This window comes from Montipora capricornis, chromosome 10 (assembly GCF_036669925.1).
Source record: "Montipora capricornis isolate CH-2021 chromosome 10, ASM3666992v2, whole genome shotgun sequence".
Taxonomy (NCBI): Eukaryota; Metazoa; Cnidaria; class Anthozoa; order Scleractinia; family Acroporidae; genus Montipora; species Montipora capricornis.
The window spans coordinates 50,598,345-50,620,486 of NC_090892.1; the positions used below are offsets into that span (position 1 = coordinate 50,598,345).

Genomic DNA, 22,142 nt, shown 5'->3' on the forward strand with positions numbered 1-22,142 from the left:
AGGCAGGAAAAAAATCGAAAATTCTTCACACTCTCAAACAAAACCGACCTGAAAATGCGAAGTGAGATATGATGTCAAAATGAGTTTAGAAATTCGATTCGCGGCAGATGATTGGCTTCCATGAGAACAAAAGACATAGCCAAGGCTTTTTGTGTCACGTTTTTGGAAAGGTAATCAACTTCCGAAACGATTTTAGGTTCGTGCAATTTAGAGTAAATTTCTTCAAAAGATATGGTATGGTAGTCAGTGAGACTTTTGGCTGAGAGAGCTGAGACAGATCTGAAAGGACTGGGAAGAATTATTCTTCGTAAGGGTTTGAGCGCTCGCCAGTCAGAACACACTCAACCAGCGGCATCATTTGTGATCATGCGCTGTGCCAGTCAGTGACTCACGAGGAAAGCAACATGGCGCGTTTTATGAAAAAGTGTACATTGAGAGCTTTCATTTTGGCAGATTATTAGATCACTCCACAAAGACACTTTAAAAGGTAACCTCTTGTCATTTTCCATCATGTCCTCGAGTTTTGGTGATTTGCTGCAGCAGGCTGAACAGCTGACAGCCGACATGGACAGTGGCTGGGAGCTGCCGCGTGTTGAAAGAAATCTTCACCAACTCGCAGAAGCCGGACAGCGACTATGGGCACAAACGACCGGAACTGCGGGAGACAATGCTGCCGTCAAAGCGTAAGTAGAGTTCTGCTGCTAAAATAACTCAGAAAATTATGTGATCCATGCACGCAGCGATCTTCAAATCTTGGTCAACATCCCATCTCCATAGATTTTGACACAGAAGAAGGACACAACCTAGACATGAATTTGGACGTTTCGGTAGCTCAAAGTGCTGCAGTATTCAAGAAGATGCTCGTTTTTTTTTCTCAATATATTAAATTTTGGCCGCCTTCTTTAATTTCTTCAGTAGAAGAGGGTAGGGGATAGATTCTACGTACTTGGGGTTTAGCAGAAAGAACAACAATAACTCTTGTCATGCTTCATTTGAGTTGCAGCATTCTTGTTTGCTTGTAAATGCAGATCAATTTTGCTGGGTACCAAAGGTTTTGATGTGCCACGTCTATCAGAAAAACTTGATCGTCTAGACACAGCCAAGACATTTGAGCCACTTGAACCTGTTAGAGAAACTGATATTCAGGTGCATGTACATTTGTGTATGTATTTCATTCTTTCATTTATTGCTGTTCTTTATCACAAATATCTTGATTTCTAAATGGGAAGTAATACTTTCATAGTGAACTATATAGACATCATAGAAAAAGTGTATCTTAATTGATTCCCTTGCAGGGATTTCTTCGAAATGAGAGAGAAAATGCCATCCTATCTGCTATAGAGGAAGCTCGCAAAAATGTAAGTTAAACTTGCACTTCACATGTGGACCCTGTAATTAAGTAGACAAATGTTTAGGACATATATATATCCTCTTTGGAGAGCCAAAAGGTGCAGTAAAGGTGCAGCAAAATTCCACCAGCAGCCTTGAATGTCTGTATGCCAATCCCTTTGACTGATAAAATGAAATTCTCCTTACAGTACCATGCAATCAGCATACTTTCAGATGGCATATGTGCCTACTTTCATATGAATTTCAAATAATGATTAATATGATTTATTTTGCCCTGAATAAAGACCTTCAACCAGGCAGAAAAGCATCAGTGGTCTTGTATGGAGAATGAATGGGAAAAAGAAAAAGAGAAAATATTGAACTCTCTTTTGGGAGCAGGACAAGAATCAATAGACTTTGCTGCAGAGACAGAGGTTTGAATTTTAATAACAGTCTTGTATTAAATTTAACAATGATATTTATGATCATATCCTTATGACTGTATTTTCTAGTCCTTTTTACTTTTATTTTTTTTTCTAGGTGTTCACCACTAGTTCACTGAACTTGCAAGGAAGAAGTGCTCTTGATGCCACTGAACTTGCTTATGCACGGCAGGTGCAGTACTTTTGTTGATCAGGCTGTCTGATCAAGAAGATTTATCATTACTTTGTACAGTGTATTTGCTTGTACATGTAGCTCTTGAAGGCTAGCTGCCAAGTCTGTTGTGTTAATGACTTGTGGGTCATTAGCTACGTACATGTATCAGTTACATGTAGTTAATATTCAATTCTGGGGAGTCATTATTAATTTTATTGATGTCAATGTAGGAGGCATGGGGTGAGAGTGACCATCTAACAAAATATAAACTTTCCACAGGCCCATAATTAACACTATTACTTCTTAGTTATACACATGTACTGTAGTTGCCTTATCATGTTAAAGCATGTTATTCTGTTGAGCTTGCTGACCAGTGGGACAGTGAGAACATATAACAGGGCTCAAAATTGCGACCAATACAGTCGCATTTGCAACTAAATTTTTCCCCTTGCGGCTAAAATATCTGGAGAAGTCACAAATTTGCGACTTGTTGTCACCTTCGCTCTTTTGAAACGAAAGGGTTCGGAGTTGCCAATTTGCGGCTACTTTTGCTAAAATAAATAAATGACAAAATTATTTTGTTTCTCGCTGTGAATTTTCTCTGAAGATAGCGTAATTGTTGGCGAGAGTAATTTAGCATGTTACGTGCACAGCTCCATTCCTTCGATCATTTGCCATTCTCAGCGGTTTCTTTACACACAGGTATTGCGGGCTCATATTTTTTTGCTCAACTGCTGACAACACAATGCAGCGTGGCGAAATTGCAAGTCACAAATTGCGACTGGATTTTTTCGTTAATTTCGAGCCCTGTATAACAATAATTATAAGCCGAAAGCTTGGTGTATATGAGAGGTTTTTATTCACCGATATTCACCGAGCCTGAAGTGAATGATTGTTTTAGTATAATTACATTTTTTGGTGATTCTTTGAAAAATAAACATTGTTAATTTCTTCATCTGTCACCTTGACAAAACGGCTAGCGGCCATTTAAAAAAACCGCTTGGGTGATTATCGTGTAATAATCACCTCAACGGTAACCAATCAGCACCGAGTATTTTCAGTTTGACCGAGGTAAAACCTCGTCTACGGTAACCGAAAACTGAGGTTTCACCTACATGTAGTTTTTTTCTGGTTGATGCATGCCGTGGTATGGTATGGCTTGTGATTTTTTGAAGCGTTGTAATTTAGAGCAGATGCTATCAAAGAAATCTGCATATTTTTGCCGGTTGATCGCATCAATAATAATTAATATGCCGTATTTACAATCTGCGGTGATAGGCACCTTCAAGAAATTTCTTGTATTTCTTTTTCTACCAAACGTCAAGATCTCTAAAAATTATTTGAGATCTATTCAATACTAATACGCATTAATTTAAGTTTATCTTACTAATTCAGAGGAATGAATATTTCTGAATTTCAAGCTCAAGTGCTGAATAACTTAAAAATTTGAATCGGAAATGTTTGTAATTAACACTTCAAGAATATAGTTACAGTTCTTCACTGGTATAATATTTTAGTATTGATAAAGGTTTAGTTCAAGGTTTGAGCTTTTCAACAACTATATCCCGTAAACATTTCTATTTGAACAGGACGCAAAACTTAAAGTGCTTTTGATTCTAAATATATTCTCCTGTCGGACTGCATTGGCGGCGACTAGTTACGCATGTAAATCCACACAGTGCCTTTGGGAGAGCCGTTCACCATGAAAGCAAAAAACTTACAAATTATTAAATATAACAATGTAAGAATTACGCATGATGAAAGGTTTTCTCTATCACGGCGAAGTGAGACGAACGTAACAGGCTTTCATGCCAGTGTGTTGTGTGACATCGGTGCTGTGAAAAACAGTTGGCATGTTCATTTTTTTTTACCTTGGGGAGCTTGGTGTGGTAACATTAAACAATGCTTTGCAAGCATTGTTTCCTTGCGGCACATTACCGCAATTAAATCGGCTGTGGCATTTGGTTGCTTTTGTCTTAGCCTCGGCTGCAGTTTTCATCCAGCCTAGGTGATTTCGCGGTAAACACTATCGGCAAAGACGAGGTATTACGGTCTGCAAATGCACTAATAGTTTCTAGTGGTACTGTATGTAATTATACTAAAGATAAATAGACGTGGCTCTCTGGAAGCTCATGTAGCTTACAGGGCTCAAAGTTAACATCCAATTGGTCGCACATGTGACTAAATTTTTGGTTGTGCGCCTAAAAATTCATATCACACTTGTGTGCCTTAAAAGGTCAAGTACAGTGTGACTAAATTGCCTCTCTGCTTTCTCACCTGACTATACTTGCGTACTCAGAGTAGTACGCCATGAAACAGAAACATGAATCAACAGATATAAAGATATACATAAAAATTAAAGAAAACAAAGAAACTGAAGATGAATCAATGTCTCAAGTTCTGGTTTCTGTTAGAACAGGTTCTCTCAGTATTTTAAGCTGTGCTCCTAACATTTTTGATAATAAATTCTGCTGTGCACCTAAAATTTTGGCGGTGCGCCTAGAAGTATACACTTGATAGCACAAGACCTCTCAAAGCCAAAAGTAAACTTTGAGCCCTGGCTTAGTGGTTAGTGTCTTAGCACTGTTATGGATGGTAGTAGGTTTGTTTCCTTCCTGGTACATAGATTTCCTTTCCAGTTGTCCCTTTTCCCATTGCCAAAAAGCAAGCATGCAAACTGACTGAAACTCTAAAAAAAGCAGAATCACTGTATACAAAAAGGTGCAGCATCTGTCAAACATCCAACGAAGCTGGTTTAAAGAAATAGCTACTCACTAGCATTGACCCTAGCTTGAATCTGCAGCCTTTTAAGTAAACTGGCTGGTCAACTGCTCAATGAGTCTCCTCATTCCAAACCTTGACCATCCACCAAGGTTGGTTAAAATGATCCTGCAATATTGATTTACATGTATGTAATGCACTTGTAGACTTACTGCTGTACATGTACTTTGTGCAGTGTATATAGCTTTGCTTTCAACTGTATTTTGAGATTCTAATGGCACTGAAGCCTTCTTCCATTCCATAAAACCTCTTTGGGGGCCTAAATTTGGATCATGGCAAGCATCCAAAACTTATGGCCAAACCTGATTCTTATACAGTACCTGTACAGGGTGGCTTAGTGGTGATCTATCAGGCCTCCCACCACTGCGACCCGAGGTTCAATTCTGGCCTCGGCCAGCATGTGGGCTGAGTTTCAGTCGATCTCAACCTGACTCGAGGGTTTTTCTGCGGGTACTTCGATTATCCTCACTCATCAAAATCAACTCACAGGTAATTAACATCTAGCTGTGGTGCTGTGCTCCAACATCAAACATGGACTGTATAGCGGCAGCCAGAGGCGCCTTTGTATGCTTTCAGTCCGATGTCGTGAGCCGTGCCCTTCGCAATTCAGTCCTTGACTGCAAGTAAGGGTGATTAGCACTAGCAATATTTATTTGTTTATTTTATTTATTTTACAGTGTACCTCAATCAATATTGCAAGCCATTATTTTACCTAAAAAAGTTGGGAAGTATAATGAACTATTCATTTTGCCATGGTGTTTTCCACAGGTTTACATTCACAATGAAGCTTTAATCCTATCAGCAAGGCACAATATCGTTGATGGGTTTATGGAACTGACAGACAGATTTGATGACCTGGTGAGGAATATTCCTTCTAATATAACTTAGCAGTTTGGTAGCCAAGAATTCTAAGGAAAAGACAAACCGACACCTTAAAGTAATTTTGTTTTTGTTTTTGCGAAAAATTGGCCATTTGGCTCAAATTTGACTTTGAAACGTTTCTTTACATGGAGCCTTTTTCTCTGACTTGGATTGTATTTTTGAGAAAATTAATGCTCTAAAAGACTTGGAAATCAGTAGCTCGATCAGTCGTCGGTGTGTTCATTATGCGTGTGGCTTGTGGGATAATTGAAATCGTGGCATTTTTCTTTGATTGCCTTGCTACAGATTCTTTTTAGCACCTTGTCGCTTTTTTTGGCTTTAATGTACATGTAGCACAGTCAGTTGCTTGTAAACAAAATCATTTCCTGCAATTTAAAGCGTGAAAGAGGCTTGTTCAATCAATGTACATGTAAAGGTCAAGGATAGTTACAAAGTTCACTTGGAAAAAAAAAATGCTTGAAGAATTTTACCTCTGGTGATTTGACACAAACGGTACATATATTATTATAAATAGCATCACACACATTTCCAACTGAGCCTCTGTCCTATTTGTTTTGAAGTTTGTGTTTTACGGAGAGCCAACAGTTTGTTGCATACATTGTATGTTATTTCTCAAAAATGAAGCTCAATCACAGAGGAAAAGTCCAGTGTAACATAAAATTATTTAAGTTTTCAGACAAATTTGAGACAAATTGAAAATTTCATGATCCTTACATTTTATTATAATAATTAAAGCATTACCAAAGATGTTTATGAAACATGCAGATTTTACAGTACAATGATATTGTGACATTTCTTTTATGAACAGATTATCAAGGATATGTGGACATTTGTTAAAGAACTTGGAGAAGAGGCACAAAACCGCGGCAGCATATCACAAGCAATGGCCGAGAAAATTAGGTTTGCGAATTAATAGACCTCTGCTCCATTTGCTCTAAAGAAATTGCGTGATGTTATGTATTTGATAAAATTAATGGTACATCTGAAAGAAAAAGACGAATAACCATGGCCCCATACATACAGTAAGCACTGTCATCTTTGTTTTTTTTTTCTGTTTGAAATAATTTCATGGCGATTTTTAAAAACAGGCACAAGAAACAATGTCTCAAAGTCACATTTTGATTTATTAGCTGATGCTATCAGCTTTTAAGTACATGACATGTAGCTTATGCATGCAGTTTCTCAGCTGAATAGCCATCTGTGAGTCTCTTAATATGCATATTTACTGGGAATGTAGGAAAATTTAGGCAAGTTTTCCTCTGGTGATGTTTTCTGATTTATTTTTAGGTTTTCCCTTGACTTTCAAGTGGGATTCATTAAAAAGGCCAGAAATTTTCTGGAAAAAAGGTATTTCTTCCAAAATTATTTTCCTTTTTTTTCCATTTCATTTCTTGAGAATTTAAATGTTGCTACCATGTATTTGAGGGTGAGCTATTGAAACAGGAAGGTTTTTTGGCAATTAAATCCAAAGACGTTTCTACATGTATATTGAACATTTCACGCCTAACTCCTGGAGAGTATTGCATCCCATTCTCTGCCAGTCCGTGAACCAATAATTGTTGTGATTTGTACAAGTTTTCCTACATTTTTGCACATACATGGTCACACAGCTATTCCTTTCATCTTGGTTTCATTACTACAGTAGGTGTGGTACATATAATAGTTCAATGTTACCGGTACTTGTATGAAGCATAATTTATCAGTAAGACACATTTATAAGGTGTACATGAATGCATCTAGAAAATAGTGCAGGTAGTTAGATGTATACCAGTTGTGACGAGCATGTGTAAGCCTTGCTCTTTCCCAAACTTTAAAAAATCTCTTGTCTTGGAATACAGACAAAAATTCTACTTACCAGTACATGTATTTCGCAAAGTGTGTTTGTCCCGTAAGTTCTTCTCCTAAAGGAAAGCTAAACCACTGCATTTTGCTTACCCTGAAATAACAGTGACACTTAACACTTTACTTGTTGTGGGAAATATGTAGCAAAGATTTAGACTGTAATGTTGGTGCAACTGGACATTTTATGTTGAAAATCCCTATCTAATTACATAAATTTGTGGACTTAAGCATAGTGCTGCTTTACTGCAGTTAGACCAATAATAATTTATTAAAAGTTCTTTTATTATTTAAAATTTAGTGGTATACCACCGTGTGGCAGCAAATCGATAAAAACGCTATCCTGCCAGTGATGATATCGTTAATTTTTATTCACACATGATACTATTATTGACAAACAACAAGCTTATGTTGTCAAGTTCAAGCCTTAGCTTTTGAAATGAAAAGAACAAACCATCTTGTGTTAATTGTGCTGTGAGGATTTTAAGCAATGAAAAGAAAATTACATGGTTGCTTGGAGATACAAAATTTCTTAACACTCCAACACTCCAAGAGAAATTTTATTTCTCCGCGCAGCCATGTATTATCCTCTATTTAACCATTGAACATGAATCTTTTCATTGCCTTTACAGATATTTAAAATTTGTTCAAGACACTGTTTATGATAATTTGCATGAAGCCAAGTTAGGAGGAGTTCCAGGCACTTTTCATTTGGTCAAGAGTTATTTAAAGATAAAGCTTCCACCAGTGATTCAAGGATTAGAGGTAAGCTGTTTATTATACACAGGGATAATGTTAGGTATTGCAGCCTAAAATGTGAAGTGCACAATAATTGTCAATTTCAAGGATTTCGATTTCAAAATTAATGATGACATAACTTCTCACTTTTGTGTACCAATGGCATTAACACCATTTCTGAATCCAGTTGTCAAGTATGATTATCATAACTATTATTGTAAGAGGTAAAGGATAAGAAGTGGATTTTAACAGAGGAGTAGAATACAATAGACCATACATTTATTGCACTTGTTGCATAAATTGTCAAATACCCAGACAACTTTTGAAGAAAAGTTTAAAGAGCAAATTGAATTGGTATGTTAACCCCACCTGATATAATTTATGCGATGGTCTGATCCGGCATAATTGACTCAAAATCGCATCCTATCGCGTAATTCACTAATTTCCGCACATCGCAGCATAATTTGCACTAAGAGCAGAATAGGAGACAAAAAAAAGATAAAAATTTGTGATAGTTTGTTTTTTAGTCAAGCTTTAAAACGCCACGTCATTGCAATTAATTTTACATGCACCTCTCAAAACAACAAAATGCCCTTGAATCGATGGTAACACAGCAGTACCTGAAAGGCTTTGTAGCCTCGCCACGAGGTAAGTAGTTACCATTCTACCTGGGTGGTCTGCTATTGATGAAAGTCATCTATTGGTCCAGAACAAAGACAATGAGTTGTGCTGTTAGCCATTCAGAATCATCATGCGGCTTTTCGCAGGGAATTTTAGCTTACACCATGAAGTGAAAGTTTATCACGATGGGTATGTTTTTGTTGAAATCGGCCGCTATTCCCTCCAAAAAGAAGAAGTGTGTCATCTTCCAAGTAAAATTACACCAGAACAAGAAAAAAACTTCCTTGAAGGCATGTTCCATGCACAAGAAGATTGTCTGTTTTGCTCCTCCTGTTTCTTCTCCTATAGTTGTTGACTAATTTCCATAGTTATTTACCTATAAGCTGAGCTATTTTTTCAGAAATTTTGACTTCATTCTGCCAAATAAAGTCCAAACAAGGGGGTTCAGCTTACAGCCAAGAGTTTATCGAATTTTTTTCTCAGATGTCAAAACCAAAGGAAATGTCTTGCAAATTCCGAAATCAGCTTGTAACCAAGTTCCCAGTAATAAGACACTGTAAAAAAATTAGAACTGTTGGTCACAGAACTTTTATAGAATTGGTTGCTTCTAAAGGAGCTGTTTTGTATGGAGCTTTTAACTGACAATACAGTATACATGTACTTGCTATCTGCGTCACTCTCGCCTTTGCTCTCGGTCTTGAACTTATTGTCCTTGTCATTGTCAATCTCCTGCCGCATAATAAGCAATGGGATGCCACATATTACAACTTTTTTATCACACTTTATCAGATGCCAGTGCCCCTAGTTTTATTAGGTTGTATGTATGTCTTCTCCCTAAACTATGTATGTGTACATACATAGTTTAGGGAGAAGGAATGAAAGAATGAAAAAATAGCCATAAATGAAAGCAGAAAAAGTCAAATCACTTTCACATAAACATAGTATTACATAATAATAATACAAAAGTATAGGTTTGGTGTAGTGCTTTTCAGTATACATTTACAAGTGAAAAGGGGATCAAAAAGCTTACCTACCAACATGATTACCTAAGGCAAAACCATTTTGTTCCTCTTTGGCTGCTCAGATGTGAGTAATCATATACCTCCAAGTTGAAGAACCACTACCATTATGTGCAAAAATGCTATTCATTTGAATGTGTGGTATACCATGTGGTAAAAATGTATGTTGTTGTGTGTGGCATGCAGGATGGTGATGTTGATGGAGCACCATTATGGCCATTAATTTACTATTGTCTGCGGTGTGGAGACCCAAGGGCTGCTCTGCAGGCAGTAAATCATGTTCCGTAAGTAGTTTGTACAATATTTATTAATTTAATTTAATAGTCACTATTAAACAAGTACTGATTTGTGCTGAAACTAACACTTAATTAATGTTGATTGTGATCAATTGAAGTATAATTCCGGCTATCATACTCCATTCAATTTTTTTCAATTATGTTTCTGTTCATCTGCGAAAATTCAAATACAATAGGCAGGGCGCGCAACCTCGCAGTGAGACAAAATGGCTCCATATCGTGTGTCTGCCACAATTGCCATCATCACCATGCTTGAGACGAGAAGAGAACCAAGGATAGCTTCCGAGAATAGAAGAAGTCAAATCCAGATCTTTCCTCCATAAACCGATTAGCAGTTTCGCCCGCTTGTACTGCCACATTTTCACCATTCTGTTCAATTACACACTGTAATTATGTAAACAACCCCCTTGAGGTTGTTTGAAATAATTATAATCCAATGATAATCCTGTACTGTATTTAGTTGATGTGAACTCATTCCAAACTTAATTGGATTATAATTCAATCATAATCGAGGCCTAATGTGAACACGGCTTAGGAAAGTCATAAATACTGGCATACGTACATGTATTTTTCAGTGGTGAAAACGTCTGGTTTTAGACATAGTAAAATCAACACTCTTTGGAGGGAGAGGGTAAAGTCTGTTAATGAAATAGAGAGATACTGGTATAATAAAATTAATTATTAGCTTATTAGATGTTTTCGTACAGTGTGTATTTTACGAGTTCAGTGCTGTATTTTGACGAGCCGATTATTACACACCAAAACATCTAATAAGCTGTTTATTATCCAACTTTTTTGCCCTAAATTTTTAGAAAGTGAATTGAAAACGTTGGAGAATGTGTGAAAGATTTGTGTGCGACAAGCGCTGGTCAAATGTTAGCATCTAAACTAGTAAAACTGGTTACACAATAACCAAGTGTACAATAACTCACTGTAAAATTTCGTGACATATTTGTACTGGTTTTGTGCATTGTCTGTACAATAACTAATACAGTTGGGTAATAACTCGCATGTCTTCCCAATATCATGCGTCATAAGCTGCAAAAATGGCTGCTGACTCCTCCATTCTGATCCGCAATGCTGATGGCCCAAAAGCAGAATAAAAACATTATTGCGGTCTAAAGTGTTAATAAAAAATACTTGCAGTATTTTGTTTCCTTCAGTTCCCCTTTAAGTTCAGCACTCTTTCATTGTTGGTTTTAGAATATTACCTTTTTACTGCCAGTTGTCCTGAATGGAGTGATTTACAGCACCTGTCAGCCACAAATTGTGCAACATTTTTGTTTTTCTTGGGTAACTGTAGGCAACATTTGGGAGAGTTCAGAGACCTTTTTGCAGAATATATGAAGAGTAAAGAGGAAAGGTACTGTTGTGTTTGTTGTTTTTGCATACTAATGTGCCTCACTGGCTCTGTATTTTATTTTATTTGAAGTACATTGACTCACTGATACAGTCAATATAATTTCAGTGTATTATTTTTATGCAATTTTTTGTTTACTTTCACAGGCTTAGCCCAAGTTCCGAAAGCAAATTACGACTTCAATACAGAAGATCGATACGTACAAGTCAAGATCCCTTTAAGAGGTGAACCATCTACAGAAGACTGTTTTTTTTTAAAGTAAAGTAAAAGTAAAGCAACCATATTAAATATGGTTGCTTTACTTTTTATTTTAACGTTGATAACTCGTAACAGTAATTCAACTGACAAACCTGAGGTCGACGGTGCTCTCATTTTACTCCCCCCTCGCCGTGAGTGCTCCATTTTACGGGTATTTAAAGCTACTTAAGCTACACAGAACGGAAAAAAGTTGAAACAAGGATGTGAGATCTGGGAATCGAACTGTTGCACCAAGGCCGTGCACTAACCGATTGTGCCATCCTCGCTGGCACAACTTTGCCGTCCTTGGCTAGACAAATAAAGATGAATCTATATACCAGAGTATATCGTTCCGTTGACCCTGATGAGCTACGGCTTTAGGATAACAACAACAACTTTATTACCTTGTTTAAGTGGAAAACAGAGGAAGGTCATTAACAATAATACTTATTGGCAAAATGTTCAGATAAATCATAGAGCAGATTGATGATCAATTGAATTAACGAAAATATTTTCAAGCAGCGTAGCAGAATAATTAGCTATACTTGTAGGTTTAAGAGTATGAGGTTCAAAGAATTATGAACTTAAGGTATTAGAAAAGTTGTCAGTAGGTGGATGTTTTTCAAAGTTCAGTAAGTTTATATTGAAATCGCACAATACAGTACAAAGTTTCATTTCTTTATGAACTTTGCCAACAATGGAATAGAACTTGCTCAGATATCAATATTTGAATAAGGATGCCTATAAACAATACCACAGAGAATATTGGCATTAAGCTGGCTTTCAAATTTTAACCCAAAGGATTAAGGATGAGAGAGAGGGTTGTTTTGGGTTTTTCGTGTAGCTCTCACTTTATTAGAATTAACTTGTAAGACAGTTCAATAGCCTTGTAGTGGTCTTGTACAGCTGTATGTAACAGTGTAATGTAGGCAAAGTTTGCAAGCAAGTTTGTATAATTACAATAAGTAAATAAATAAAATAATAGATAAATGCAGTGCTGTTAATTATGTCAATAATGTAAGCGTGAGCGAAAATGAATTTCTGTTATCAGTAATAAATTATTTATTAAGTAAAATAATAATAAGTAAAATTGTAGCAGAGCAATCAGGAGATATGCCATTTAAGAAAAACTGAATGCTTTAGGGGTTTAACACAACTTGAACAGTCATAAGAGGCAACATTTTTCTCAGTTCTTTGCAATTTACAACTTTGTCTTGGTGGAAAAGAAAACAAATCTTTGATTTGATGTATTCATGCACTGAGTAGAATTCATCAAAGGATCTCATTCGACAATAAAAATAGGCAGTTGCAGCAATATTGAATGACTAATATCAGAAACCCATGAGAGTTGAAACGTGTAACGGCCCCTTGTGTGCTGGGAAACAAGCTTCTGAATATTCAATTTGTTAAGTACAATATTAAGTACAATATTTGGAACAACAAGAGCGAGGGGTTTCCAAATATGGTACTCAGCACTGAAACATGCAACCAATAAGTTCGCACTGAATATTCGGAAGCTGTGAACGTGTGTTACACGTTTCAACCCTTATGGGTTTCTGCTAATATCCTTTTAAGGTGTTCTCTCTTTGAGATGATTGAAGATAAGTCACTTGTTATTTCAAACCTCTGGTAACAATGAGAACAATTGCCTTTGATTGACAGGGCAGTGTATTGTTTAATTGGGCATTGTGATGTGCTGTCAGATTCCCACCAGGAGGTTGCCAACAAAACTGAAGATTACTTGTGGCTGAAGGTTTGATTCGGCTTTAGTCACATATTACGTAATTATGCATGCATTAAGATAAATTTAAGACTCACGAGACAACCTTTTAAGGTGGCTCAAAGCAGTTTCAATGACTTGTTTTCTAGCAAATATTCTTATTAGAAGGATTGGCACCACAACCCTGTGTCAAGTATTACCAATGTTATGGTTTGATATGAAATGCCCATTATTGCTGAACAAGATGCTGCAATTTTGGTAAGGTGGCTCTAATTCTCCCGCACAAAATTTTTAAAAACTTTTCTGAAAGTTTCATCTTGGCCTTCTGATCAATTTCCAGCAATATAAAAAAGGGGGTCACCAAGTTCGTATTTGAGATAATAGTAACTAACGCCAAAATATAGGGTGTTTTTGCCGGGCTTTACCGTTGCCAAGGTAACATATTACGTCTTAAAGGGGCTAGGTCACGCTATTTTAGGTAATTTTGTTTCATTTTGTTAATTATGAGCTCTAAACGTCAAATTGGCAGAGCAATAGTCTTTCATTTGCAAAATCAGGGCCACATAACAACTGAGAATGATTTTCCAGCTTTGTAAATAACATTTTGATATAGATTGATATAAATTTGAAAAAAGGTGGGCCAACGTTTTTCAAATTTACCCAAATTCAATCAACTTCAATCCTCTCCAGTTTTGTCCATCCATGTCCCTTCTTGGCTTCCCTGTGTTTTGTTAGAGTTCTATGACCATTCAATCAGTGCTGAAATTGACTAAACTTGCGTGACCTAGCCTCTTTAATAAGGATTGCATCTTCTTTGGAAATAATCGGTGTTTCATATTATGGTACCATAACATTGCTGTTATGTGTTATGTGTTGTAGTGTCAATCATTCTAAAGAGATTGTCTCTTTGAAGTGTTGAAACTGGTTTGAGCCACCTTAAGGTTACCATATATCTTCAGATCGGCAATTTTCTTCAAATTTGGATTTTTCGGCTAAAGTAATGATCAAAATGGGATCTCTAATGTAAAAAAGAAATTATCCAAAAAGATTAAATATTGGCGGAGAAATGGCGGTCTTACGTTTTGGCCGGAAGTAAAAATTACCCGTGTGATTGACAGTTTTAGCGCTGTTTTCTCGAATCAATTTTTTCACTCGAATCGGACACTTTAAAGAGCTAAAACTCACAGGGAATTTGTCCGATTGCCCCCAAATTTTGACAGTGGCTAGGTTAACATATAAACAACAAAAACTGTGCAAATTTTTTATTTCAAAATATTTTTTTCTCTGAGAGCGATTATTGTACGAACACTTCACTTTTTTTAAAATACTATTTCGAAAACGTTCTATAACTTTTCACTGTAACTGAGTATGGCAAAACGCGGACACTTTTTTGTAGCACTTTGGGTCGGGAAACGGAGGAACAAAATAAAATAGCGAAAAGCAAAATTTGTTTGACTTGTAGCTTTGAAAAGGTGATTTGGACGCTTGCATTTAGAAAACTTCGACAATTCATTTAATTTCTAAATTCTTAGTATGGTTTGATAGCCAGCTCTATAAGCTTTAATTTGATATAGGGGTTTAGGTATCTACAGTTTAAACCAGACGCGCTGCATCGCTCGGATGCGAGACACCCCTGAAGGTATATGCATGCAGAAGTGACTTCACCTAAGTTGTCAACACTCGTTTGGAGATCATGATGACATTTTACTGTTAACAGACAGTAAACCTGACATTAAATTTGTCACAGGGCGCAAAAAAATACAGTTTCGTTTACTTGCAAGTTGATTTGCTGTACAGTGATCTTTTTTTTGTGCATGCTCTTGTCATTACAAGTGCTCAGGAATATGCATAAAAAACAATTATTGTTGGGTTTGGTTTTTGCATGATAGCATGAATTATCAAGGCCTCAGTTTGTCATCCACCTCAGGCTTCAACTTTGGCCTTGATAATTCTCGCTATCAGGCTAAACCTCATCCAGTAATCGTAATGATAATAATAACAATAATAACAATAACAATAACAATAACAATGATAATAACAATAATAGTAATAATATAAGAGATACCACAACAGACTAGCTGAACTACTCGCCATTAAGAAAGGAGAGGACTATGCCAGCACCGTGTCTTGGCTAAGAGCAAAAGTATTGTTTGCTATCCTCCGCTCAGCTCTCCTCTGCCTTAGAGGTTCCAGAGGAAGAAGAAGAAGAAATGTAGACCTTCTGGACACAGACATTAGAATCGAGAATGTGACCGCCAGAATTTCTGAGTTTTCGTATAATTTTAATTTTTTTTTTTTTTTTAATGACTGATATTATCTGCATTTATTTTTCAATAAGAGTGGTTTTTCTTTAATATAAGGACCTTATCTTTATTTCCAAATATTTGTTTAGTCAGAATACAATTATGACATGAATTTTTCTTATTACAAATAAGAATATCATCGTAATTTTATGACATTTTTTTTTCTTAAAAAAAATTGTGCTTGAAAACAGCTCTATTGTGCTTTATAATAGTCTCTTTTTAAATGGAAATGAATTGTAAATAGGTTTGAATAGTCCTTTTTTTTTTTACTTCTAACTTGTAAATAGCAACTACCGTACATACATACATACATCACCTTTATTAACATGTCTAATTGTTCTAGCGCCACAAGGCACTAATTGGGGACACCTATTAATAATAACTTGCTTGAATAATAATAATAATAATAATAATAATAATAATAATAATAATAATAATAATAATAATACAAATTAGTATTATTACATTAGCTGAATCAGGTGACTGTTGATGAGGAAGATGGCATCCATGATAGCTTAACATTTCAGAAGCTACAGATCATGTTACTAGAACAGTTTGGTAAGAACGTTTTTGACATTAATGTCGACATTAATTTTATACTCTACAAATTTACACTTGCATCATTGTCACAGTTATCAACTGTTCAGTCCTCTTGGTAAGTTTGCACCAATTATCCAATGCTATTCTTTGCTCTTCCTTTTGCAGGTGAAGCACACTTTGGTGCCTATCAGAAGCCACTTTTGTACTTTCAAGTCTTGTTTCTGACTGGTCAGTTTGAGGCTGTAAGTGCCAAGAAATGAAAATATTAATAATGCAGATCATTCTTGTTCTTACTTGACAAAAGGCATTTTTTTATTGGTGGCTTTTGGTGGTGGTTGTGTTTTTATTTCATTTTATTATATTTAACTTCGTCCATATTGTATAAACAAAAAAAAGAAAGCAAGACTTTAGTATGGACAGGGAGGCCACATCAGCAAAACCATTTACTTTAGTCCCAAGCAAAAATTGTAAATTATAATGAGGTTAAAAGCAGCAAGTAATGTCGAACCATGTTGCACTTCAGGCTAATAGAAGAAGATAGAGAGTTCCAAATCTTTCTTATGTGGATGAAGAAAGGGTGTTGATAGGTTACAGTTCTGCATTTCTTTATAGTACAGTGTATAGGTGGTAATGGCATTGTTATGGGATGATCTTGTTACTCTATTAGTCTTCTTAGAAAGCAGTAGAATGTCACTGTCAATGTGTATTAGACCATTGGTAGCCTTGTATAGGAATATCAAGTCCAACATCTCGTGCCAGTAACTTATCGGTAGTAAGCCTTTCCTTAAATATAATTATGACATTTCTGTTTGGAAGGGTAACATTAAGATGTATTTAGTAGCCCTTCTCTGTACTTGTTTGATACATTTAGTCAGTTCGATTGATTGGGGGGACCAAACCTGTGTTGCATAGCCAGAGTATGAATGGACAAGGACCAAGTACATGGCTTGATGTGTGCTTGATTTATTGATGTACCTCGATTGATGATCTACGAACAAAACTCCATAGCTTATTAGCCTTATTTCATTGATTGTGAACTTGAGTTGGCCATGAGAGATCACTAGAGATCTTTCCCTTCAGTGGTAGAATTTACGGCAGACCCCTTTATAAAAATGCTGATGCTGGATAGGGTTTCTCTTCCTTGTTATTCGCTGAGACTTGCACTTCTGCTGGTTAAATAGAAGACATAATGATTCTGACCAATCAATCCACAAGGCTGTTTAAATCAGACTGCAATGCTCTAGAACCGTCAACAGAGTCAATTAGGCTGTAGACTTTTGTCGGCAAAGCATGCCGCCTCAGAAGAATTGCACGCGGCGGGCAAGTTGTCGACAAACAGTAAGAACAACAGTGGTCCCAATAGCAATCCCTGGGTACACCAGATGATACAGAAACCTCTTGGGAGGATTCACTGGAGACAGTGACCCTTTTCTTGTGGTTGGTCAGGTAGGCACTGAACCAGTCGATTAGGTGCCCAGGGGCATTAAATTGCTTGAGTTTTCAGAGCAAGATTAGATTGGCATACCTTATCAAAGGCCTAAATTTTTTTTGACATGTCAAGATAGATTATGTCAGTTTGCTTTCCACCATCAAGCTGTTCACCAATGTTGAGCAGGACTAATAAAGTGGTAGAGGTGGTGCCTTAACACACATGAGAACACAGCGCTCAAGAACTTGGCACCTGTGTGCTAGAAATGGACCTTCATTGTTGTGAGAACATTTTGTATTCATTTGATTTGGTAGGCAATTGAGTTTTTATCCCGTGTGGAGGCCTTCAGAAGCCATGCCGTGCATTTTGCCATAGCCCTTTACAAGATGCAGCTTCTTCTGCTGCCTGAGTCAATTCAAGCTCAGCTTTGTAAGTTTGCCATAATTGGCTCCCTATGATGCAGCTTTAAACAACAGTTGTTCAAAAGGTGGCTAACACTATCCACCGGATAAATCACTATTCATTGGATAATACAATTGAATTGGTTTCGTTGTGGGTTATCCACTGAATACTGATTTATCTGGCAGATAGCTAGGTTCAATTACCAGCCACTGTTTCAGGAAATGAGCCAGCCCTTACTCCTGAAATCATGGCTGGACATGTGAGTGAGTTGAGCCATTGTTAATCACCCCCAGTCAGAAACTCACCTGCACAATTTGAGCAGACATAAACATATTTTTTGTTCAAATTGTGGCTGCGAAGGTATGCTTTGACCCGGTCTGTTTAAGCTTTACAGTGCTTTAGGTGGGAAACATCCAAGATTTCGACAATGGAACATGTTCGAGAAGCTGGAGAGGTCCTACCACTTGAGTTTGGAAACTTCACTAATTTTTTGTTGGTGCCAAGAGCTAAATACGCTTTTCAGTATTGCAATTTATCCTCAGACTTTGCTAATGTAAGAGCAAGTAAAGTTCCTCAAGATCAATAGAAATTACTTAGTTGAGTATGTTGGTGGATGAACAAGGGGGCCGATAGGTCGCCTAAGAGCTCAAGCAGCCAAAGATTTTGTCTATGATTCACCGGTTGAATTCAAACTCACATTGATCTTTTAACCACAAACTCAAGCTCCCATCATCTGGAAACTTCGTAATGGACGTTAAAATACCGATAAAATAAAATAATAATTATTTTGGGATGTCTACTGTTATTTCCCAGCAACTATTAACTTTGCTTAATTAATTTAATAAAAATATATTTTAAGTTTACATCACAGACACAATCTATCGTTCATGCATCCAGCCGTCTCTTCTTGGGTAGGATACCGAACTTGATTGAGCGGTGCAAATTGAACCTAGCGGATAGCGCTATCCATTGTTTGAATAACTGTTATTACATGCACAAATAATAATAATAATAATAATAATAATAATAATAATAATAGTAATAACTCACATCCTCAGAAAAGTCCTGTCAATCAAGTGAACTCTTTGGTACCTAAGGCCCATAGTTTTGGACCCGGTGCTTCAGAGACCAAACAAGCAAGCCAAGGATTACATAATAATAATAATAATAATAATAATAATAAAGTAGTAGTATGATGATGATGATGATGATACTGTCATCACTCTTCTCACGGACATTACTTTGAAGCTTAGAGAAGCTTTAAGAGACAGCTTTTCTTATTACAGAAGTTACTGTTTGAGCAGATAAAATTAATAAACTCTGTGTTCATTTGTGTTTAATTTTTTTTTTGCTTTTCTTGCCAGTGACAAAGGCAATAGGTTTTCCGGCTCCTGGGAGGCAGTTGAATTTTGCACGTCTCATAATGTCCTACACTCGAAAATTCGAAGTTACTGATCCCCGTGAAGCTCTTCAGTATTTCTTTTTATTAAGGTGGGTTGAAGTGGTACCTACAGCTGTAGGTCTGTTTGGATGCTCAGGCACTAAGTGGTAGCAAGGCCATTAATTATGTTCAGTTGACTCTATTACCGTGCTATAATGTTGCATTCTTGAAACAAACCATTGGTGGCGAATAAGAGATGATGATAATTGTTGTAAGTAAAATGTATACTGTAGTAAATCTATGTTTATAAATAGACTTATTTGTATTGTACTTGTACTTTGTACTTATATCTTTCCTCTTTCTAGTTATGTCCATATTTCATTTTGTATTATCATATTTTTACTTGTAACATAGGATATGTTATTGTTTTCATTGTTGCTATTTTCATAAAGTTTGGCTGCTTACCCCCAGTTGACGAGTGAAATCGTTGGGCATCAGAGTAAAATCTATTAATTAAAGGCTGGTTTACACTGCGACACAGCATAAGCATAGCGAAGGTCACACTTGTTACATAAGCATAAGAAAAGTGACATACTCAAGCACAGTTAGCTGACAGGGAAAATTCGCTAGAGAATGGGACGAGCTACGTTTCTAACTTCTATTGCTGCTACATTGTATGTAGAGGAAGACGACGGCGACAAGACAGAGAACGAGAAAACAGAAAGAGGTCCTTTTGGGTAGGGGATATTTTCCAAAAGAGTAAAAAACGAGGACACTCTCATAATTAAGTACGGGAACTACAACTACAAGTGTATAGTGTGCTGAACATTTTATTTCAGAATACTTTATATGTTGATTTGTCGTAAAGGCAGGGATAATTGTGAACCCCCGTCAAGAAGTTTCTCGTAAAAAAACAGCACCTTCAGACGCCATCTTAGGCACTGTTAACTCTAATATCCGCTTGCATCAAAAACAGCGGACACCTCGGTCTTATGCTCATGTTTATGTTGCTCCCGGTTTACACAGTTATTAACGTGACATAAGAATAAGCATAAGCATAAGAAAATGGAAACAATTCCTTTTTCTTATGCTTATGCTTATCTCACTCCTTGTTACACGGCTTATGTTTATGCTTATGTCATAGTGTAAACCAGGATTAAGTCTCGCTCTTAGGAGTTAACTCATTGACTACTGAACCTCCCCCCATTGATGAGTAAAATCGTCTGGTGACGTTAGACCAAGTAAAATGTATCAAGTCTCACTGCCAGGAGTCAATGGGTTAAACAGTGAATAATATAAATAGCAGTAAGGATTTGTTGGGAATATGCATGTTTTTACCAGTCTCGTGCAATCACATTGTAAGTGTGCTCATGATACATCCCCTTTAAAAGTCAATGTGGTCACCTTCATACAAGTGAAACGGCCAACAATTATATTTTTTTCACCTCAAAAACTTGTTGTCTTGCAGAGGAATGAAGGGACCTCATGGTGAAGACCTTTTCATGTCATGTATCAGTGAGCTGGTTTTAGAAACGAGAGAAGTAAGTAATAAAGCAGTAATTCATTATAACTGGTTTTGTTTTTTGCAGATAGATGGTTAAATTGGGAAAGAAATATTTATCCACAATCAACCTTGTGTCTTACAAATAAACTTACCGGGTATGTGTCTTGTCTTTTGACAGTTTGAAATGTTATTGGGACGACTAGAACAAGATGGCTCAAGGAAGGTGAGACAGTTTGTAAATCACGAAACAATTTTTACTGAAGGGCTATCCTTTTAAAACAGTGGACATAAATGTATTTCTTGCAAGCCTTTTTTTTGTTTCACTTAAAAAACAATTATTTTGTCTTTTGATTTTAGCCTGGCTGCATTGACAAATTCCATAAGGATACTCAGAGAATAATAGAAATTGTAGCAAAAGATTCAGCTGAAAAGGGGCTTTCTGAAGAGGCGGTTAAGCTGTTTGATCTTGCAAAGGTAAATTTAATCCAACTGGTTTTTTTTTTATTCTGTGTGTAGTTTTTTTACTCAACTTTAAGAATATACTGGTAATCTGTGTTTTTAATATAAAATTATATATATTTTAATTTTTAACAAATTAGTGTACGTGTAATTTTAAACCACTGGTAGAAGAGGTCCTTTTTGCATGTAGGTATGTTTATCTCATGTCACCTTTTTCGCTTTTCTTTCCAGAATCACGACAAGGCTTTAGAGATTTTGAATAAACTGCTGAGCCAGGTAAGAGATTATGTCAAGTGTTTAAAAGAAATGTTATGCCTAAAATTTTGCTAAGATGGCATCCTTTAAAGTGATCAGAAATGGTCACAGGATAAACTATAACTCTTAGTAAAATTATTGCTGCGCCTTTGTGATGGCAGCTTTGAGTGTTCAAATATTAAAATATTCGCCTTTTTTATTCATTGACAAAATTTTACAATGTATTTAATTCCATACAATTACGTACAACGACATTTGAAGCCATCGCTATGCAATTGGTGTGGGCCTTGCTGTCAACTTGATTCCAGTCAAACTAGTCTGTCAGTTTTTGGTGGCAAATGAAAAGGTTTATTATTCTGAGTAGAGCGTGATTGAAGTGCATTATTTTATCAACTGAGTGATATCTGTTCTTATGCTCTTGTCTCCCTCAAACAAGGTGATTTCCACATC

General features: G+C 36.4%; 1 protein-coding gene across 1 annotated transcript in view; it reads left to right on the forward strand.

Moving 5' to 3' along the window:
* Nucleotides 1–368: 368 nt before the first annotated feature.
* The window catches only part of LOC138019961 (nuclear pore complex protein Nup93-like), a 25,679-nt gene continuing 3,905 nt past the window's right edge, over nucleotides 369–22,142 (forward strand). The window contains exons 1-22 of the mRNA XM_068866936.1: nucleotides 369–683; nucleotides 1,029–1,146; nucleotides 1,296–1,358; nucleotides 1,635–1,763; nucleotides 1,870–1,944; nucleotides 5,476–5,565; nucleotides 6,398–6,489; nucleotides 6,877–6,936; nucleotides 8,061–8,193; nucleotides 9,993–10,090; nucleotides 11,406–11,465; nucleotides 11,609–11,686; nucleotides 13,362–13,452; nucleotides 16,193–16,280; nucleotides 16,428–16,504; nucleotides 18,006–18,120; nucleotides 19,458–19,584; nucleotides 20,943–21,015; nucleotides 21,157–21,201; nucleotides 21,336–21,452; nucleotides 21,669–21,713; nucleotides 22,129–22,142. The exon at nucleotides 22,129–22,142 is cut by the window's right edge and continues 60 nt beyond it. Of these exons, the coding sequence (XP_068723037.1) occupies nucleotides 511–683; nucleotides 1,029–1,146; nucleotides 1,296–1,358; nucleotides 1,635–1,763; nucleotides 1,870–1,944; nucleotides 5,476–5,565; nucleotides 6,398–6,489; nucleotides 6,877–6,936; nucleotides 8,061–8,193; nucleotides 9,993–10,090; nucleotides 11,406–11,465; nucleotides 11,609–11,686; nucleotides 13,362–13,452; nucleotides 16,193–16,280; nucleotides 16,428–16,504; nucleotides 18,006–18,120; nucleotides 19,458–19,584; nucleotides 20,943–21,015; nucleotides 21,157–21,201; nucleotides 21,336–21,452; nucleotides 21,669–21,713; nucleotides 22,129–22,142 (1,961 nt within the window). The 5' untranslated portion in view covers nucleotides 369–510. The remainder of the gene's footprint in view (nucleotides 684–1,028; nucleotides 1,147–1,295; nucleotides 1,359–1,634; nucleotides 1,764–1,869; nucleotides 1,945–5,475; nucleotides 5,566–6,397; nucleotides 6,490–6,876; nucleotides 6,937–8,060; nucleotides 8,194–9,992; nucleotides 10,091–11,405; nucleotides 11,466–11,608; nucleotides 11,687–13,361; nucleotides 13,453–16,192; nucleotides 16,281–16,427; nucleotides 16,505–18,005; nucleotides 18,121–19,457; nucleotides 19,585–20,942; nucleotides 21,016–21,156; nucleotides 21,202–21,335; nucleotides 21,453–21,668; nucleotides 21,714–22,128) is intronic.